We start from the raw sequence: 20,466 nt of genomic DNA, 5'->3' as shown, positions 1-20,466 counted from the left end.
GGGGGTTTCTTGGTGCTCGGAACCCCCCCCCCCCCCCTGCGTGCGCCACTGAGATTACACAGGCACACTTCTCAAGTGGCTACTACATAATTCATTCACATAATGGGGGTGGATGGAGCAGCAAAGGACACTCTCCTCCTCTTGATCCACTGATTGGCCAGAGCGCGCCCTACGGAACCCGGAATTAGTTTTTAATTTATTGAAACAATTTGCCTCTAACACCAGCCACAGTTTTGTTGGTGAAAGTTATAATAGTGATAATTATGAACAATAATAAATTTATGCAGCAATTGAAAGTGTTAATAGTTTTGATACAATTTTCACAACTAACATGACGGGTAATCAGGTGATAGAGAATAACTTAATGTAACTATATATGACATAAAAACACAGCGGAAATGTTATTAAATCCGGATTTGAAAAGATGTACACAGCAAATAAATTCTAGTAACCTGAATTTGTCCCTTAATATAATCTAGTTATTTATCCCATGTAAGTTTAAATAACTTTACAGAAGACAAAGGTGACACATCTAACCCCCCCTACACCCGTCCTCTTACACCCCAGATTATGTGCTGTGGTGACAATATCCTAGTCTTTCTAATCCCCCACTCCCACTTTTTTCGCACCATCTTCTGTATAGATAACTAGATGTTCTACCTGTTCTTCGCACGGGAGTTTCTGTTTTTCACGGTTGTAAATATATAACTGAGTGGTAAAAATTTGGTAAATCTATAGAGATGTAAATTTGAGAAGTCTTAATGTAAGTAAATATTAATCCCTGGTTCTTGGCGTTACCCAATGAGCACCCGTAGCAGATAAGGTAAATAGCGACAGGAGCATTTTTGGAGTTTATTCAATTCTACACACTGGAGGTGCAATCCAAATTTTGATCCGATTTCCCGTTTGGGCGTTATCGTTCACGCAATGCAAGCCATGTGTCATTAATGATGTCATTATGTCATCTTTTCATCCCCTTAGGGGAGGGTTATTAAAATTCTAATTACTTAGTTTTCCTATTTCCCACCTGAAGAAAACCTATGTTACATTTCCTCTTCCTAACATATCGGGAAGTAAGAGAATTAGTGATGAGTGAGTGAGGGCTTTCGCATTTATTTATATATATATATATATATATATATATATAGATAGATAGATAGATAGATAAGCACAAAGCCCACTAATCGCGGCATTTGGAGGGGCTCCATTTTGCACCGGCCGACGAGAGCAGTTGGGCAGAGCGCGGACGCGGAGCACGCCAGTCCCACTACTCTTGGATTTTATACTCTTGTCCTGTACTAATATTAATGCAACTCATTTTGCACTAATCATTAAATGAAGCCATAAATAGTTTCCACTCCTAACCGTCATGCCTCACAAGTGGTCAGTCTTCTCTTCTACCATATATTTAATACGCTAACTCTATGTGACACGATGACAGTGCACACAATTGGCAGCACTCACCTAACCTTGTTCTGTTGCTCTCCTGTGTGTCCCCAGCTCCTCTGACCGCTCCTGTATTCAATTATAAAGTTCAGAGAGATAAATCCATACTGGTCACTTGGAAAGAAATCTCCCCAGACCAGCAGATGGGATGTATCACCCGATACAGCATATACCTGCGCCACCTGTCCTCACAGGCTACCCAAGAGTTTCAGAGTACGTAATGCACATTCCTTAATAATGGAGAGTTCTGCAGACCGAGCTTATACACCATAGTATACACCATACAGCGTAGTATGCACCATGCAGCATATTATACAGTCAGATGGTGTAGCTAGGACAGCATGGGATAGGGGCGGGGGGGGGGGGGGGGATTTGGATCAGTTGGTTTTAACATTAATAAGAAGTGTCATATTGGGCTACACTGCATTTAGCCAGAGATGAATTAAGAGCCATTAAGCAAAATACAGGATTGGCCGCCCATACTCCCTCCATTCCTCAAAAGACCATCTGATTAAGGTAATCTGGACCCCTAGTTTGAGAGGCTAGATTGCCTAATGGATGATCCAGCTATACCACTGGTTCTCAACCTCGGTCCTCAAGTACCCCCAACAGTTCATGTTTTCCAGGTCTCCTCACAGGATTGCAAGTGAAATTATTTGCTCCACCAGTGTGTCTTTTATAATGTGTCAGTGAGTAATGATTACACCTGTTCAACTGCTAGGTGACCTGGAAAACATGACCTGTTGGGGGTACTTGGGGATCGAGGTTGAGAACCACAGAGATATACCATCTAAGGCAATGTTGGCACAAGTTAAAAATTAGTTCATATAGAGAACCGCATTGCCAACCCAGTCTTGTAACATGGACCTCATGGACATTTTTGGAATTGAAATATAAAATAATACAGGTTGAGCATCCAGTATCCAAAATGCTTGGGACCAGAGGTATTTTGGATATCGGATTTTTCCGTATTTTGGAATAATTGCATACCGTAATGAGATGTCATGGGGATGGGACCTAAGTCTAAGCACAGAATGCATTTATGTTACATATACACCTTATACACACAGCCTGAAGGTCATTTAATACAATATTTTTTATATTTTTGTGCAGTAAACAAAAGTTTCTGTACATTCACACAATTTATTTATGTTTCATATACACCTTATACACACAGCCTGAAGGTCATTTAATACAATATGTTTAATTCTTTTGTGTATTAAACAAAGTTTGTGTACATTGAGCTACAGAAAACAAAGGTTTCACTATCTCAGTCTCACTCAAAAAATTCCGTATTTCGGAATATTCCGAATTTCGGAATATTTGGATATGGGATACTCAACCTGTATATATTGAAATATAAAATAATTAGGTTTTAAGTGGATCTTTGCAAATGCACTCTCAGGGTAAGAGAGACCGGGCTCCTTTACATTAACTAATGTGGGTTTAAAAAATATAGGAGTATATCTTAGTAATAACCTCCATAGGCTTCACTATGAACACATATATTTTTACCTCTGGAAGTCATAGTGGCTCATTCATTAGGCAGCATATTACCCTAATCTATGAATTACTAAAAATAAGAAAAGTTATATATATATAGTATATACAGTATGTACAATCTTAGTCGATACTGAGGTACGATGGTACATTTCCTGGACCTATATGACCCACAGTATAATGGGCATATACAACATTGTGTTCTGTTTTTTGTCCCTCCCCAGTATTCTCCAATCGGTCAACCTTTCATCAATATGAGATTCGTAAGATTGAGGAAAACGTCCAGTATATTATATGGATGACCTGTGCCAATGATGCTGGGGAAAGCCCTAGTAGCACTCTTGTAGGACGATTTATTCTCCCGCAGGAAGGTGAGAAATCTCTTTCTACTTCTACTACCCTAAATCTCTCTCTTATATTATGTACAGGTAATGCTGACCTCCCAACTGTCCAGTAAGTATAGGGACATGTTGAGCCATGTTCCCCAGGTAAGTCCTAAGAACATCTCATCCCACCCAAACTCATCTGCAGATGCCAAATACCAGAATGCTAGAGGCTGTGGGAACATTCAGTAGGCTTACTAACCTCTCTAGGAGCATCCTGTGCTCAGATATCACCAAGCCTCTGAGCTTGGAGACATCACTGCCAGTGTTTTCATAGGGGAGGGAGAGTTTCTGACTCTAAGAAGAACAAATCAGAATGTCTGGCTTAAAGGATCACTGAACGTAATCTAAACACCCCTGGGGATGGTTAGGCTGCAGGGGGGAAGAGGGTGGTTTAGGTGTAGGCTCCGTGATGGTGTGCATGGGGGGCGGTTTGGTTTAGACACCACCGAGGAGGGTTAGGATTAGGCTGCGGGGATGGGGAAGGGGGGTGTTAAGGTTAGGCTGCAGTTAGGAAGGGTTAGCGGGGCATTGGGGAAAGGTAAGTATACTTACCTTGCTCCTGTCTGGATTCCCACCATCGGGATACCACGGCCGGTATTTTGACCGCCGACATCCCAAGCGCCGGCATATTGAACCAGACTCTACCAGAGAAGTCTATGCATGCCCTCAAACCACTTGGTGAAGCAGCTGAACCAGTCCAAAGCAGTGTATGCTGGATGTAGGTCTCCACTGCAGCTCCTGTTGACTCAAAACGAATCCCACGCATCTTGCGTTTGATTTGTGAGAACATGAAGTCGTCATAGGGGGCCAGCTAGTTTAAGGCAGATGACCAAGCTCCTGGATGTGTTCTTGGGCCAGAAATCCACCACTTTCCTGGACTTATGGGCAGGTGCATTGTCGTGTTGGAGAAGAGCATCACAAGTGCGAGGTCTTGCCCACCGCGTGAAAATGGCTTTCAGCATTTGTTGCAGGAATTGGTTGGCATATCCAGTAATGGTGCGTTGCTGTACGAGTGATACACTAGCTACATGACCAGTCTTAGTAACAAAAACAGACTCTGTCTGCTTGGCCACATTGCGCTCATGTCAGAACTTCTGTGGCGGCTCATCTCCATCTGGGATCCACTGGGCCAACTGTTGTTTGGTCTCGGGGTTAAAATTGTAGATCCAGGATTCATCGCCACTGATGATCTCCCAGAAAGAGATTGAGGGACTACCATCAAAACTGGCCAGCATGTTGTGGCGCCAAGTCACCCGAGCCTCCTTTTGCTCTCAAGTTAGCTGATGAGGCACCCAGCATGCAGCAACCTTACTCAGACCAAGGTTTTGGTGAAGTATCAAGTCAATGGATGCCGATGAAATGCCTATCTCCTTCTATGTATGTCATGGTCACCCTGGCGTCCACTTTAACAATGGCCCGCATGGCAGCATCATTTTCCTCAGTGATTGTGAACACAGATCGGCCACAGTGCTCCTTGTCTTTCAGGGACCAACTCCCACGCCAGAATCCCGCAAAGCACTCAAACACAGTGGTTTTGGATAGTGCTTTCTCCCCACAAGCAGCTTGCAGTTGGTCAAAACTCCCCTGCTGTCACAGACCACTCTTGTAGTGATAGAAGATAATGGCTCTCCATTGGCCTCTGTTGAGCTCCATAACAAGTTCCTGAAGGAAGGAAACATGCTGACTTCTTCAGTGTGCCTAGTTCCGGACCCTGCACCGATTTCCCAGCACCATCACCCCTCACCCATAGCAGTCCTTATTTTGGTGTTTCTACCCCCTATATTCTAAATAGGAACAGTGCGCACATTCGGCGCTCAGCCCATAAAGGGGCGTATTCTACCTGGGAAGGGGCATGGCCACACAAAAGTACCCCCAGTTCAAATTATGCCGCACAGTACTGCAACTTTATTCACACTTTATCATGCGATAGTGTCCCTTATTCACATTACATCATACAGTGACACCACTTTACCTTATACATGTTACTCCTCACAGTAATACCCCTTATTCACATTACATCACACTGAATTGCTCCTTATTCACATTACACCACCATACTGTTTTGCTCTTTATTCACATTAGACCACACAGTAGTGCCCTTTCCATACATTACGCCACACAGTAGAGAACCTTATACACATAATGCCACACATTAGTAATGCCTTTATATACATAATACCACACAGTAATGCCCCTTAAACATTATTCATGTCCTTGTAAGCATAATGTGCCTTCCTTACACATTATGCCAACCTTTATTAATGCCCTTATACACATAATGTCCCTTACACATATGCCGCACATTATGAATGCCCTTATACACATAATGACACACAGTGCCCCTTACACATGTCCCACACTTATTCATGCATTTATACGCATGACACACATAATGCCCCTTAATCATATGCCGATCACCATTGCACAACCAACCCACCTGCACACAAGACTCACACGGCTGCTAACATTGTGACCCCTGCTTGGATACAGATGTTTCCTCATATATCTTGCCTCAATATACCACGCAGAAGGAGATGCCTGGCGCAAGTCAGCTGGCAAGTCTAGGCCAGCTCTGCTAATGTTGGGCACATTTTTGCCAAACGTGTCTTATTTGCATTGCTATGTGACTAGGATGCACAAGCAGCTTCTGCTGATTTAAATGAGATGCGTCATGCCTATGTTCTGTAACGTAGCATTTCGTATGCAGATACAGCTGCAGTCACACACAGAATAAAGACATGCTGCATATCATTTTAATCACCAGAAGCTGCTTGTGCCCCATTGGCATCCCAAATGCCCTAGGCATTTGCCTAGTTAGCCTATGCCTAGGGTCGGCTCTGGTTCTGTGCCTTCACATTTCACAAGAACTTTAGTCAGAGATTACACTTTGCAACCAGTCAGTCAGATTGTGTCTAATCTATTTATGCACATCTGGAACTTATTGCACACTCCTTAGATATATATACTAGCAAAGGGATCTGACATCTGACGGGCTATCTCAGTCTTCTTCCAGCCCTGACCCTACCTAGGCCAGGTCTGTCCAGTCTCCCAAGCAGTGGGAACCATGGGGGCATATATAATGAGTGAAATGTCTGGGAGCAAACATTTTATCTATTTATTTTTTTCAAACCATTGATTATTGAAACTACACACTCAGGAGAACTGCACGGCCAAACTTTGTATTGCAGATATTGGCCCTCATTCCGAGTTGAACGCTAGCTGCCGTTGTTCGCTGCGTAGCGATTATCTAAAAAAAAACGGCAAAACTGCGCATGTGTATGCCCTGCAATGCGCACGCGCGGCATACGGGTCCAACGAGCATCGTGGTTTTGCACAGGTTCTAGCGACTGTTTCAGTCGCACTGGTGGACGCAAGGAGATTGACAGGAAGTGGGAGTTTCTGGGTGGCAACTGACCGTTTTCTGGGAGTGTTTGGAAAAACGCAGGCGTTTGCTGGGCGGGTATCTGACGTCATTACCGTGTCACTCGTCGCAGCAATCATCGCACAGGATAGGTAACTACAGGGCTGGTCTTGTTTTGCACAAAATGTGTTTGCAGGCGCTCTGCTGCACAGGCGTTCGCACTCCTGCTATGCTAAAATACACTCCCCCGTGGGCGGAAACTATGCGTTTGCACAGCTGCTAAAAGTAGCTAGCGAGGGATCAACTCGGAATGAGGGCCATAGTGTTATGCTACAATATTAGATATAATCTAGTGACAGCACTAAGGGTGACTACTGTAGAAATACTGGATCATTTTACTAAAGGTAATTCTTGGCTTTTCACTGTCTCTTGTGATGCATTTTATTTTCTAGGGACCCAATCAGAGTTCGTGATCATAATACCCTTCATATTAATACTCTTTTTGTGCTGCGTACCATCCATAAAACAAAGGTGAGCAAAACATATATAATAACAAAAATGAAAAAGAAGGGGTTAAAAATTACAGCTTTTTATAATTTACAAAATGCCTCAAAGAAACTATAGGCACATACACCCCTCTAGAAGAAATTTGTATAAGAGAGTCATGTTTCTAATGCCTATGTGCAGAATATCCAGTTTTAATATATATTTGTAGAATCCATTACTAAAACTGTTCTTTGAGAAAATTGTGGTGTTGCATGATAACCATACCAGCCAATTCCTGACCAAGGTTTTAAAGGTGATGAAAATAGTTTGGAAATGGTCAGTTTTGGGCGGATCAGTCTATTTCAGAGAATTGTCCAATCCTTCTAGCTTTCCCAAAGTGCAGTTTTTGTTTTTCTGCTTTTGGTTTTTAGTTTAAAGAACCTGTTCTACACTTCGGTATAGCAATCTGCCATCACCATCGCTTAACAATTACAACTATTGTCATATTAAACAAAATTTTAAAACGTTCTGTCTTTGTGTTCTTAAATAATTCACAAGTCAGGTTTTTTTGTTATTTATATCACTACAGTATGCAGGGAATGGTTTGCTTTACAGTAGCTCTGATAAAATTAGGCTGTGATTGCAGACTGGTATCAGTCAGCTATAACTAAATCTTTGCGGTGGTAGGAGTTTGTATTTACAGTAATTTTGTTTGGTGTAGTCATTTTTAGATAGACCAGGTGGTTTAGTATTAAAGTAACACTTTCACAAGCCCACATCACACAGGACCAAATGGGTCTTGTTGTGACACCCAAGTTATAAGTGTGTGGCGTTATTGGGAGTTATTTTATTTACAAGGGGCTTTTTTTTTAATAACCCATTCCCTAATATTTTACTTTCCAGGATGGGAATCTTCCTATCAGGAATCTTACCCCAATGGTGTGACAAAACTGTCCCTGACCCGGCTAATTGCGAGTGGGCCAAGGAGTACATCTCTACGAAGGTGAGTGTCTCCGCCACATGACAGCGTGTCAGTATATATCCGTTTCACCATTAGTATATATTCGCTTCACCATAAACATCACATTAGCTCGTTTATTTCTTCCCAGTTACATATTGGAATTCTACAAATCCTCATCATTATAAAATATTATGTAGTAACTTCTATTATAGAATTCCAGACGTTACCAAGCCATAAAAATGTCTTCCCCGGATTCCCCAGGGCCATATGGAATTTTACATCATTTGCTTATTCTCCCAGGCTACATATACAGATTGCAAATACCTCGCCACTAACGAGTAAAGCATACGTAGAAATACCTATAGTATAGTACGGAACACAAGTGACAAATCAGAAATCAAGTCATGGGATAGTAGAAGACAGATCATTGCAACATGGGACCTATACCTGATCATTATTACTGTAAAATGTACAACAGCAATAAAATGGATCATCAATTTAACATAATACAGCGTGCTGTAACTGCATTTACTAACTACCAGTTACATTGGAAAACAACCCCTATTATAAGCGACAGCGGAAACGCTAACCACAAACTTCCAAACAGTAGAAACATTGCTGACTTCTAGACTAACTGCTGACCCTGCAGCTCCAAACAATCTAGTATAAGGTTCAGAATCCTGCAAGAGGTCCCGGACCATTAAATAATAAAATAAATTTACAAGAAAAATATGCCTATATATTAATAGCAGAAGGATGACTTTTATGAGTGACATATTTCTATAAAGCTGTTGTCTGAGCAGGGCATATCATATATCAAATTAAGGTCTTGGTCCATAGTTTTGCAGAAAAATATTGGCGTTCTAATAGTTTGCTTTGTTTCGGAGTTATGTTGCAAAACGTCTGCCTGCCATTTACAATTCATCACCATTGTACTCTGGAAAATGTGACAGTTGGTGAACTCTCCTTGTGCACCTGCTAGGTGATCTGAAACATGTGATCTGTTGGGTGGTCTGGAAACTGTGACAGTTATTTGCAGCCACCAGGTTGAAACCGGGCACATCAGTTAGTTTCTTTATAATTGACAAGTGTAATTTATTAATGTAATGATTTTGTTGTGATTGGATATTATTTAATTCATAGGTTTTGGTTATACTGTTGTTTACTAGGTGTGTATATTATATTGCTTCAATTACTTATTTTATACTACCCCTTTTCTGGGATACTAAGTAATCACTAGTATCTTATACTACATGCAATTCTGCATAGACGTGTTCTGGGTGAAATACTTCAGGAAGCCTAAAGAATAACCAATGGAGGGCTATAAGATAATTATGAATTGCTTTATATTTCTTGAAGGATAAAATGGGGATTCTTCCCACCCATCCATCTGGCTGTTCCAACTATGACGAGACTGAGACATTGGAAATAGAAGAGATGGTCAGTGAAGATGCGGAAGCTGAACTTCCCCTCTCGCCAGTTATAATTAATGGGGGCAAGATTGATATAAGTGATATCAGACCAGCGGGGAGCCGAATAAACCTGCAGAATGATTTGGAAGCTCTCACACCTATCCTGACCCTACAACCCGAAGAGCACAGCCGATACAAACCAATAGAACCTCCTCAACCACTTATAACTGGTACCCCATCGGACTACTTGGTCAACGATAATATTAAAGTAGACTATCTGCCAACAAACATGTTAAATATGACCATGGTTGATGAGGAGGAGGATGAAGAAACGTTCCTTCACCAATTCTCCGTACCATCATGGATTACCACCGGCCGGACAATTAGGCTGGACACTGTACAAATCAACTTTCCTTATGCTGTATAGTCTTCCTTGGGCGCGTCTTCCCATACACTTCAGCAGATGACGTAGGGATTCAGGAAGATGGTTTCCAAGCCTACAAGGCTTTCCTGTATCAGCAAATATTTAGAACATAACCACTGAAATCAGTCTGGGACCTGCTATAAACAACGTAACTAAGTATTACCTCCTGTATCAGATGTGTATGTGCATCACAGTTTTTGAAAAAGCCACTATAGACTTACCTTGCTCAATATCATTCAAATATAAGAACACACACACACACACACACACACACACACACACACACACACACACACACACCAGGGGTGTGGTATGTTAGATAGACTAGACTTAGGCCGACAGTGTCTAGGTCGACCACTATTGGTCAACAGTAAGTAGGTCGACATGGTTTCTAGGTCGACATGTACTAGGTCGACATAAGGTTTCCCCCCCCACTTTTTTTGGTGTCGTTTTCTCCGTACAATGACGGGGAACCCCAATTAGTGCACCGTGTCCCCTCGCATGGCGAGCGAACTTCAGGCAAGGTGCCTCGCTCACAGGTTACCGTTCCCAATTGTAGTCCATGTGGATCGTAAAGTATGAAAATGTTCAAAAAATGAAGAAAAAAAATGTGAAAAACTCATGTCGAACTTTTGTCATGTCGACTTAGAGTTCCTGTCGACCTACTTACTGTCGACCAATTGTGGTCGACCTAGACATTGTCGACCTAAAGACCGGATACCCAATGCAGATATTTACCAGGAATGGACAATTGCACCTAACGTATCCCCAGATAGATTTCCTGTACTCAAGACTGTCAGGGAAAGTTCCACAGTTACCAAGAGACTACTACTTTGAATTTGTCAGCTGATGAGCCACCCTGCATACTAGAACAAGTGTAGGTAATTCCTAAACTGTTTGTGGCAGGATGTCTTAGCAGTGAAGGCAAGCCTCTCATTCTATGAGCAGTAATTCCACCTAGTGGTTGTTTAAAGGGTCAGTATATTATATAAATACTATTATATCTACCTGTACATCTTATAAATGTCTGATTGCGATAAACTCCCAAATCACTGAACCGATTGTAATGCGGTTTTCACCATTGCGTAGGTAATTCTCACAGGCTACGTATCTCCACAATCGGTTGTCAGGGAGCTGTGGGCGTGGGTTCCATGGGGACGGGTTCCTGCATTGCTCTGGGCAAGTCGGCAGCTACAGGCATACGCGACACAATATCGACCGATCAGAACATGGCGGCACGTGTACTGCGTCCCGTGATAGACTTATAAGCGTTGTTAATTGGTACTTCTTTGGCCTAACATCTATAAATGTAGGTCAAAGAGCTATCAAATTTTTTTTTTAACTGTTTCGTTTTTGAGATTTCACAATGACTAGAAGAAAATCTTCCTTTGGTTGTGACAGAGCTGCGGGGGAAAAAAGGGTCGCGCATTGCGAGAAGAAATGGGGATAGCCTCGGAGAAGAACGAAACTCTCAGTGTGATACACAAAATCCGCAGCGGAGAGGGACTCGCCTACCCTTGCAAAGAGAGCAAGCCCTTTCGCTTAGGCAAGGTGAAACCTCTGAAGGAGAACAGCTCATCTCTCGTCGCATAGAGAGTGCCAGGAGAAGTAGGGAGAATAAAAGAAAAATGCTAAAATATGCGCAGTTGATACCATTTCACATATAACACTTCTCCCAGCACCCTCCACCCTACCCTATCATAAAGGTAGTTTGGAACAGTTGCATTGAAAGGTGGACCTTGTAGATGCAAATACTGAAGGCAGCCATATTGGAAGCTAAGGATGCAGCCTATTGGTTCACTAGGCCATATGTACACTAACTAGGCAACCAAGTACACAGCCCCAGCCCCGGCCGGACATAATTACACCCATTCATTCTACCTCCTTACAGGTCCCTGCTTGTGTACCGGCTGTGAGCGCAGGCGCACCAAGTATAGGAGGGAACGTAACTCTCTTCTTTATTTATTTTTTAACTACTTAACTGACGATTGTTTGCCGGCAAAACCGGTTTTAGAAATAGTTTTCTTTTAAAAAATTTAATATAGTTTAAAACCTATTTTAAAATATCCATTTAAATATTTTATTGAAAAAACAAATATCCCTATGGTGTGACTCACACCGTCCTATGTCCGTAGGCATACATTATAAAATCACTTCCTACCCCCTTCCTCCTGGGGCCAGTGTAATATTTTTATTATTATTTTACCCCCTCCACAGCATCATATTATATTGCTTTACACCTCCCCCATAAGCAGAATGCAGCGGAGCGTGTGTCGGGGAGACTGATGATCAGCACCCCATGTTGACTCTGAGCAGGCTGCGCTGGCAGCTGCCAATCTCAGAGGAACCTTCCGACCCCTCTGCACCCACAGCTCTGCCCCCAGTCTGTGCCGATCACTGGCTAGCAGTGATCGGGCAGCCTGCACCACGCCACCTAACTGCTGCAGAGATGGAGCAGCCGCCGGGGAAGCCTGTCCACATTTATGTTACCCAGCGGCTGCAGAGAGCAGCAGCCGTCGGGGAAGTCAGCGCTGCCTCATGTATATACCCGGCGGCTGCTGCTCTCTGCAGCCACTGGGTAACATCAATGTAGACAGGCTTCCCCGATGGCTGCTCCTTCTCTGCAGCTGCCAGGTGTTGCCTCAACACCCAATCACTGCTAGCCACACTGATCGGGACCAATTGGGGGCAGAGCTGCAGAGGGGGCAGGAGGTCTACAGCCACCTAGTGGGCACTTCTGAGTGGTTGCATCAGATAAAACAATGGTGGTCATTCCGAGTTGATCGCTAGCTGCATTCGTTCACTGTGCATGCGTATGCGGCGCAATGCGCACGCGCGACCTACTAATACAACGAACGATGTAGTTTCACACAGGGTCTAGCGAAGCTTTTCAGTCGCACTGGTTGCCGCAGAGTGATTGACATGAAGCGGGCGTTTCTGGGTGTCAACTGACCGTTTTCAGGGAGTGTTCGAAAAAACGCAGGCGTGCCAGGAAAAACGCAGGCGTGGCTGGGCGAATGCAGGGCATGTTTGTGACGTCAAAACAGGAACTGGACAGTCTGAAGTGATCGCAAGCGCTGAGTAGGTATTGAGCTACTCTAAAACTGCACCAAAAAAACTTTGCCGCCGCTCTGTGATCCTTTTGTTCGCACTTCTGCTAAGCTAAAATACACTCCCAGTGGGCGGCGGCATAGCGTTTGCTAGCGAGCGAACAACTCGGAATGACCACCCATGTCAGGAAAAGCCCAGCCTAGTGTGGGCACATCTGATGCAACCACACTAGGCAAGTTGTTAAAAACAGGGTACAGAAGACAAAAAGGCTTCATGTTACTCCATTTATAGCAGCAATGTATCAGTGCGTGGTAAATATTATCATTAGCACGGTCTACTAGGTTTTAGGGAAACAAACGCAAATAAAAAAAGTTTTTTTTAAAAAAAAGCTGTATTTTTGGAGCTATTAAAAAACCAACATTTATCTGCAGATTGGAATTAAGGGGCTTATTCAGAGTTGTTAGCAAACCAAAAAAGTTAGCAATTGGGCAAAACCATGTGCACTGCAGGTGGAGCAGATGTAACATGTGCAGAGAGAGTTAGATTTAGGTGGGGTATGTTCAAACTGACATCTAAATTGCAGTGTAAAAATAAAGCAGCCAGTATTTACCCTGCACAGAAACAATATAACCCACCCAAATCTAACTCTCTCTGCACATGTTACATCTGCCCCACCTGCAGTGCACATGGGGGGTCATTCCGAGTTGTTCGCTCGCTAGCTGCTTTTAGCAGCATTGCACACGCTAAGCCGCCGCCCTCTGGGAGTGTATCTTAGCTTAGCAGAATTGCGAACGAAAGATTAGCAAAACTGCTATTAAATAATTCTTTGCAGTTTCTGAGTAGCTCCAGACCTACTCTCAGATTGCGATCAGCTCAGTCCGTTTAGTTCCTGGTTTGAAGTCACAAACACGCCCTGCGTTCTGCCAGCCACTCCCCCGTTTCCCCAGCCACTCCCACATTTTTCCCTGACACGCCTGCGTTTTTTTGCAAACGCTGTGACGCTGAGTTGCCACCCAGAAACGCCCCTTTCCTGTCAATCACACACCGATCAGCAATGCGACTGAAAAGCGCTGCTGAAGCCACAGCAAAACTGCTAAGTTTTTAGTCAAATAACTAAGCGCATGCGCTCTGCGTACCATGCGCAGTTAGCAACAAATCGCAGCATAGCGAAAATCGGCAACGAGCGAACAACTCGGAATGACCCCCATGGTTTTGCCCAATTGCTAACTTTTTTGGTTTGCTAGAAATTCTGAATAACCGCCTAAGTACACACAACAAAAAGATGTGAAGATGGGCTGTGTTGATATATTGTAAACGCAGTGATCTGCATATGAGGTGTTCTGCTGGAGAGATGACGTCTGTAACCTGACCTGCACCGAACATCACCTTACCTTCTCTCACTCCTGCGTCTCAGGCACTCGCTCGCCAAGTCAGACCTCCTGCCGGTCTCCACTGCTACAAACGCAACTCTAAAAACACAACTTTTCATTCATGTTTACCACCTACCTCTTCTCATTTTGATCCCCACCCCTCCCTCCCCCCTTGCACAATGACCTACTCGCTCTCACAGTTCATTGGATGTCCCTTCCATTCTGCCCCTAGCACTATCACCTCTCAGAGTCTCTTTGTCCCCATGTATCCCCTCAGTGAGTGCGTGACTATATTTTACAGCCTGTGTTTTGTGCTTCGCTATGTAATTACTTTTGTATGTTATACGTACGCCTTGTTACACGTGTGCAGGGACGTTTCTTGGGGCAGGCGAGCAGTGCAACGCACTGGGCGCCCGCTGCGGCACTATCTGTGGCTCCCTGCTTCCCCCTCCTATTTCACCCCAAGTAACCCGCTCGGGGGGCGGAGTTTCACGGAATGACGCGGTTGCGTCGTTACGTCACGACGCAACCCCGTCACTCCGCGAAACTCCCCCCCGCACCCTTCCGAGCGGAGTACAGAGGGGGATCCAAGTTAAGAAGAGGGAAAGGCCGGCGTGAGGAGCGACTGGTGAGGCGGGCCGAAGAGCGGTAATCACCTCTGTAAGTATTCTCTCTCTCTCTCTCTCAATGTGTAAAATGGGGATCCCTGCCATAATGTGTGAAATGGGGACTCTTGCCTGCCGTAGTGTGGGGATTTAATGTATCAAGGGCATTGCGGTGTGTGGCATAATATGGTGCAGGGGGCATTACTGTGTGGGGCTTAATATGGTTGAATTTTTTTTCCTGTGGTGGTCGTGATCTGTTGGAGCAGGGTCAAAAACTGGATTGTGAGGTAGTCTTTTCAGACGAGGCCATGCCGATTTAAATGGGGCCACACCCATTTAGATGAGGCCACGCCCCCTTGCCCGGTGCGCGCGCACTTTTTTTTTTCATCTAGGTGTGTGTGTTATACGTATGCTTTGTTACACGTCGGTGCCCACATCTTTCCTTGGAGACCCTTCTTCAGGAACACACAGCACAATACTGCCCACAGCACATTGGGCATTGAAAAAAAAAAAAATATGCCAATATCGCAGCCACTTGGATTCATATTGAGATTTCCACCAGCGGCGTTGCAAGTCCCAATGGAAGCTGGAGACACTATTATCGTCTATGGCACAGGTTCTCAAACTCGGTCCTCAGGACCCCACACAGTGCATATTTTGCAGCTCTCCTCACAGAATCAAAAGTGAAATAATTAGCTCCACCTGTGGACCTTTTAAAATGTGTCAGTGAGTAATTCATACACCTGTCCTGGGTTACCTGCAAAACATGCACTGTGTGGGGTCCTGAGGACCGAGTTTGAGAACCCCTGGTCTATGGGATGACAGTCGCAGGCTGGGACATGCTTCAAAAACGTTCACGACACGCCTGAAGTTTTGTCACCACTCCCAGTAACAGACCCTAATACGGTCCCCGACTGACAATCACTTTGCAAACAAATCCTGTCTTCAACTATAGTCACAAGACCACTGCGGCAGATTCTCACACCCTATTACATTCCCCCCCTGGTGTTTTCAGGGGAACCAAGACTCATGTGCGCACCTGCAGTTTAAATCAAATACTTGTATTTGGTTCTCTACCTATTCAATTGGAGATTTGTATCATCATTAATGTCCCATCGAAGGTTCCCGTAATTTACATGCACTTTATAAACCCTGCACCAAGCTGAGTGTCAGTTTACTCACACTTAACTAACTTTGCTACATACGGACCATCATCTGCTTTAGGGCTAGCCGTCGGTGTGCCTACCATCAATGGTGATATGGCAGGTGTCCCAACAATGGATCCACAAAAAGATGGTCATCCCTGTACTTTCATTGACTAGCCCGTTGGCCAATCAGAAACTGGTGGTGGGGATTTGCGAGTGTTGAGGGCGGAGCTTTCCATCCGGACACAATCCCCCCATTGCCCGACATTGTGTTATTATTATCCTTTATTTTTATGGCGCCACAAGGGATTCTCAGCGCCCATTGCAGAGTACGCAAACAAATGAGCAAACCAAGAAAACAGCACTTACAATTCAAGACTATATAGGACAAGTACAATATAGGACAAGCACGGAAAACCAGGGGTTAGGTGCCAACAAAGGGAGTATGGAGTATAGTGTAAGTGAAAAGGAAAGGCACATGAGGAAAGAAGGCCCTGCTCTTGCAAGCTTACAATCTGAAGGGTGAAGGGCAATAGACCGGGGTGACACAGATGGTGTAGACAGTGAGCGTAGTACAGAGGGTTAGGAGGCTGGGGTGGTGAAGAAGTGGGTCTTGAGAGCCCGTTTGAAGTTTTATAGAGAGGTATAGAGTCGGATGAGGAGAGGTAGAGAGTTCCAGAGAAAGGGAGCAGCACGTGAGAAATCTTGGAGGTAGGAGGAGGTAATCGGTTGGCAAGAGAAGCAGCGAGTATTAGCAGAGCGAAGAGGAGGGAGATAAGGTCAGAGATGTAAGAGGGAGAGGAGTGGGTGAGGGCTTTGTAGGTGAGCGTGAGAAGCTTGAATTGGATTCTGAAGGGGAAGGGAAGCCAGTGAAGGGGAAAGCGGTTACAATACCGCTAGTCAGGATCCCGGAGGTCACAATGCCGACACCAGAATCCCGAATAGCAGTGAAATGCCGGTGCCACATGCTTTTCTCCCTCTGTGGGTGTCCATGACACCCAAAGAGGGAGAATATAAACTGTGGCGAGCACAGCAAGCCCGCAAGGAGCTATCTAGCGCTCGCTCCGCTGACGGCATACTGGTGGCTGGAATCCCGCCCACTGGTATTTTATACTGAACCAGTGTAGGGCTTGTAAGAGAGAGGAGGTGGATGTAGTACGTTTGGAGAGGAAGATGAGCCGGGCAGCAGCATTGAGGATACATTGGAGTGGAGAGAGTTGGACGTAGCGGAGGCCAGATAGCAGATTACAGTAGTCCAGTCTGGAGATGACCAGTGAGTGAATGAGTGTCTTCTTAACATCCTGGGTGAGATAGGGTCTGATCCTGGAGATGTTCAACCTAAAGACACTAATAGGGGGAGATGTATCAAGCATTGGAGAGGAGAGAAGTTGCCCAAAGCAATCAATCATCTTGTCTCATTTATCTAGCACAGTCCTTGAAATCACAGCTGTTTGGTAGCATTGGTTACCTACGCCACTGTATCTCTCTCCAAGGCTTGACACATCCCACCCCAGCTGTGCACACACAAAGTTGCGCTATTCATTGTGGACTTGCAATTCTCTAAATACCTCTAGAAAGCAGAGGTTTTCTGCTTCCAAAAACCATTCCCAGAGCAAACAATAACCTGTTTAAGACAGAAATCTGACACCACTTTGGCCTGGAACAAAGGTACAGTCCACCGGAATCCAGAAAGGTCACCCCTTGTCCACGTGGGCTGTCTGGAGCAATCAAGTTAGGGACAATCGGACCTTTGGGAAGAGAACCATCATCTGGGACCAGGTCAGGTTGCCCATTTCACCGGGACAGGATCAGGTGTCGCAGGGGCCTGGAGTGGAACTGGGCGTACGCCACCATGTTGTAGGTGGAGACCATTGATCCCAGAACTTGCATGGCCAAGTAGATGGACACTCGACAACTGTGCAGCAGTTTGCATACTCGTTGCTGTAGTGCTGAAATTTTGTCTGCAGGCAAAATTTAGCCTCTGGACCAGAGACTCCAGGAGAGCTCCAAGATGTAGCATCCGTTGCGAATCCTATCCGTTTGATTCATAGACAGTGTCTAGTTAGACAGTCAATAGATAGACACCATATATTAGACAGACATTAGGTCGACAGGGTCAAAAGGTCGACAGGGTCAAAAGGTTGACAGGTCAAAAAGGTCGACATGAAAATGGTCGACATAAAAAAGATAGACAAATGTTTTTTTTTAAATGTAACATGTTTTTGGATTATTTCATACTTTCTCTATCCATGTCGGCATAGAGTAAGTTATAAACCTTGTGGCGAGCGCAGCGAGCCACCGTGCCCAAAGCGTGGCGAGCGAAGCGAGCCCCGCGAGGGTATGCCTTTCTATAATTGGGGGCCCCAGATGACAAAACTATCCACACAAACCACAAAAATGCAAAAAACATGGTGTCTACCTTTTTCATGTCGACCATTTTCATGTCGACCTTTTGACCTGTTGACCTTTTCCATGTCAACCTTTTCCATGTCGACCTTTTGTCCCTGTCGACCTAATGTCTGTCTAACATATGGTGTCTATCTATTGACTGTCTAACTAGACACTATCTATCTTTCATACCGGAACCGTTGCGAATGGGGTGATACATGACTTGTTCCAGTTGATGAGCCAGCAGCCATGTATAAAGGCAATAGTCAGCTGGAGATGGCGGTGTAGGAACTCCAGGGAATGCACCAAAAGGAGCAGGTCGTCCAGATAAGGGAGTAGTCTGACTCCCTGACGACTTAGCTGTGCCGGTTTTACAGGTAGGGTTTTGGTGTTGACCGAACAGATCTCAAATACACCCAGATTGTATTGAAAGTTATAGCTAATGCACTTTATGCTCCTAATTCCGACCCTTGCAGGTAGCTGAGTGCTAATCTGGTGGGTGGGTAGGTGGTGCTACCTGAGAGTAAAGTCAAATGTGCAAGAAATACCCAGAGAAAGGCAATGGACTCTCCTATGGTGGGGCACTCAGAAGTGTACACAAATTGTTCCCATATTTCATCGGGCAAAAGGTAAAACTTAACTTTTATTATGTATAAATATAAAAATGGAGTATCAGAACTCCTATAACTAAAAGGCGAAATATTGACACACTAAACACACAACAACATAGTTAAAAGGTACAGGCTTATATGTTCTCCTTTGGGCCTCTGCCCGTGTCACAGGTATATGGGCCAATGTTTTCAATCAAGGTAAAGTAAATGAGACAGACAAGGCCTTGCGGCGTATTTTGTGGTTCTGCTGCCCTGCAAAGCATCCATACGAAACCTGGGTACTCTGACAAACTTGTTGAGAGATTTGATAGGTCGATGAGACCCATCAGTTTCGGAACCAGGAAGAGGGTGGAATAAAAACCGGTCCCACGTTGTGACCAAGGGACTGGCACTATCATTCCTGACTGCAAAAGGGATTGGATAACCTTTTAGAAGGCCAGAGCCTTGCATTAGTCCGATGGGGGGGTGAGGGGGCGTGTGCAAAAGAATTGTTGACGGGGCCATCTCCGGAAAGAGACAGCGTATCAGGCGTCTGTGGTGGTCAGGCGCTAAGTGTGTGAGAACTAAAGAAGTCGACCTCCCACCCTGGGAACCCCCTAGAGGAAGCCCGCCACATCAGGCTGAGGGCTTATCGCCAGGCTTGGAAGGCGGGCTTCTTGCAGCCAAGGCTTCCTAGGGAAGGACTGACCTCTAGCTTTACCATGTTGGCAAAAGGTGGGGCCCTAAGCCCGTGAAGTAAGGCCCGCAGGCAGAAAAAGGATATCTCCAATGAAATCCAAGAATTCCAAAGCTTTCTCGGAATCCATGTCCGCTTTCCACGATCGCAGCCAGTGGATGTGGTGGGCGACCACTGAGGTAGCAGACACCTTGTAAGTCAGAAGACCAGCAGCAAGAACCTCTTACCCTAGGTAAGAGGCAGACTCTCTGATATGAGTGACAGTGATATGAAAAGGTCTCCCGTGAAACATCTGAGGGAAGTCATTCCTCCAAAGCATCAATTGCCTTGGGACACCCAAGCAGCGGTCGAGGTAGGTCTAGTAATAGCACATGTAAGGGATTATACAGACTTGAGACAAGCTTCAATCCACCTAGCTGTAGTCTCCTTTAGGTAAGAAGCTGTGGGGATAAGGAGGGTGGAGGATTTGACTAAATGGGTTAAATGAGACGGTGGGGGAGTCTCCCACATGGCATAGTCAGCTGCTGGAGCTGGGTAGAAAGAAGTCAGTCGTTTAGGGAGCGGAAACTTTTTACCAGGAGCTCCATAAGATGCTCAGACTGAGGAAGTTAATCTTTGACTACCCATAGGGGGAGTAACCGCAG

The 20,466-nt window shown here is 44.8% G+C and overlaps 1 protein-coding gene across 1 annotated transcript in view; it reads left to right on the top strand.

Moving 5' to 3' along the window:
- IL12RB2 (interleukin 12 receptor subunit beta 2) overlaps positions 1–11,371 on the top strand; it is a 69,847-nt gene extending 58,476 nt beyond the window's left edge. The window contains exons 11-15 of the mRNA XM_063939133.1: positions 1,501–1,659; positions 3,171–3,317; positions 7,146–7,224; positions 8,083–8,182; positions 9,500–11,371. Coding sequence (XP_063795203.1) covers positions 1,501–1,659; positions 3,171–3,317; positions 7,146–7,224; positions 8,083–8,182; positions 9,500–9,979 — 965 coding nt within the window. The 3' untranslated portion in view covers positions 9,980–11,371. The remainder of the gene's footprint in view (positions 1–1,500; positions 1,660–3,170; positions 3,318–7,145; positions 7,225–8,082; positions 8,183–9,499) is intronic.
- Positions 11,372–20,466: the final 9,095 nt, after the last annotated feature.

This window comes from Pseudophryne corroboree, chromosome 9, assembly GCF_028390025.1.
Source record: "Pseudophryne corroboree isolate aPseCor3 chromosome 9, aPseCor3.hap2, whole genome shotgun sequence".
NCBI lineage: Eukaryota > Metazoa > Chordata > Amphibia > Anura > Myobatrachidae > Pseudophryne > Pseudophryne corroboree.
This window is presented reverse-complemented; position numbering and strand designations above follow the sequence as displayed.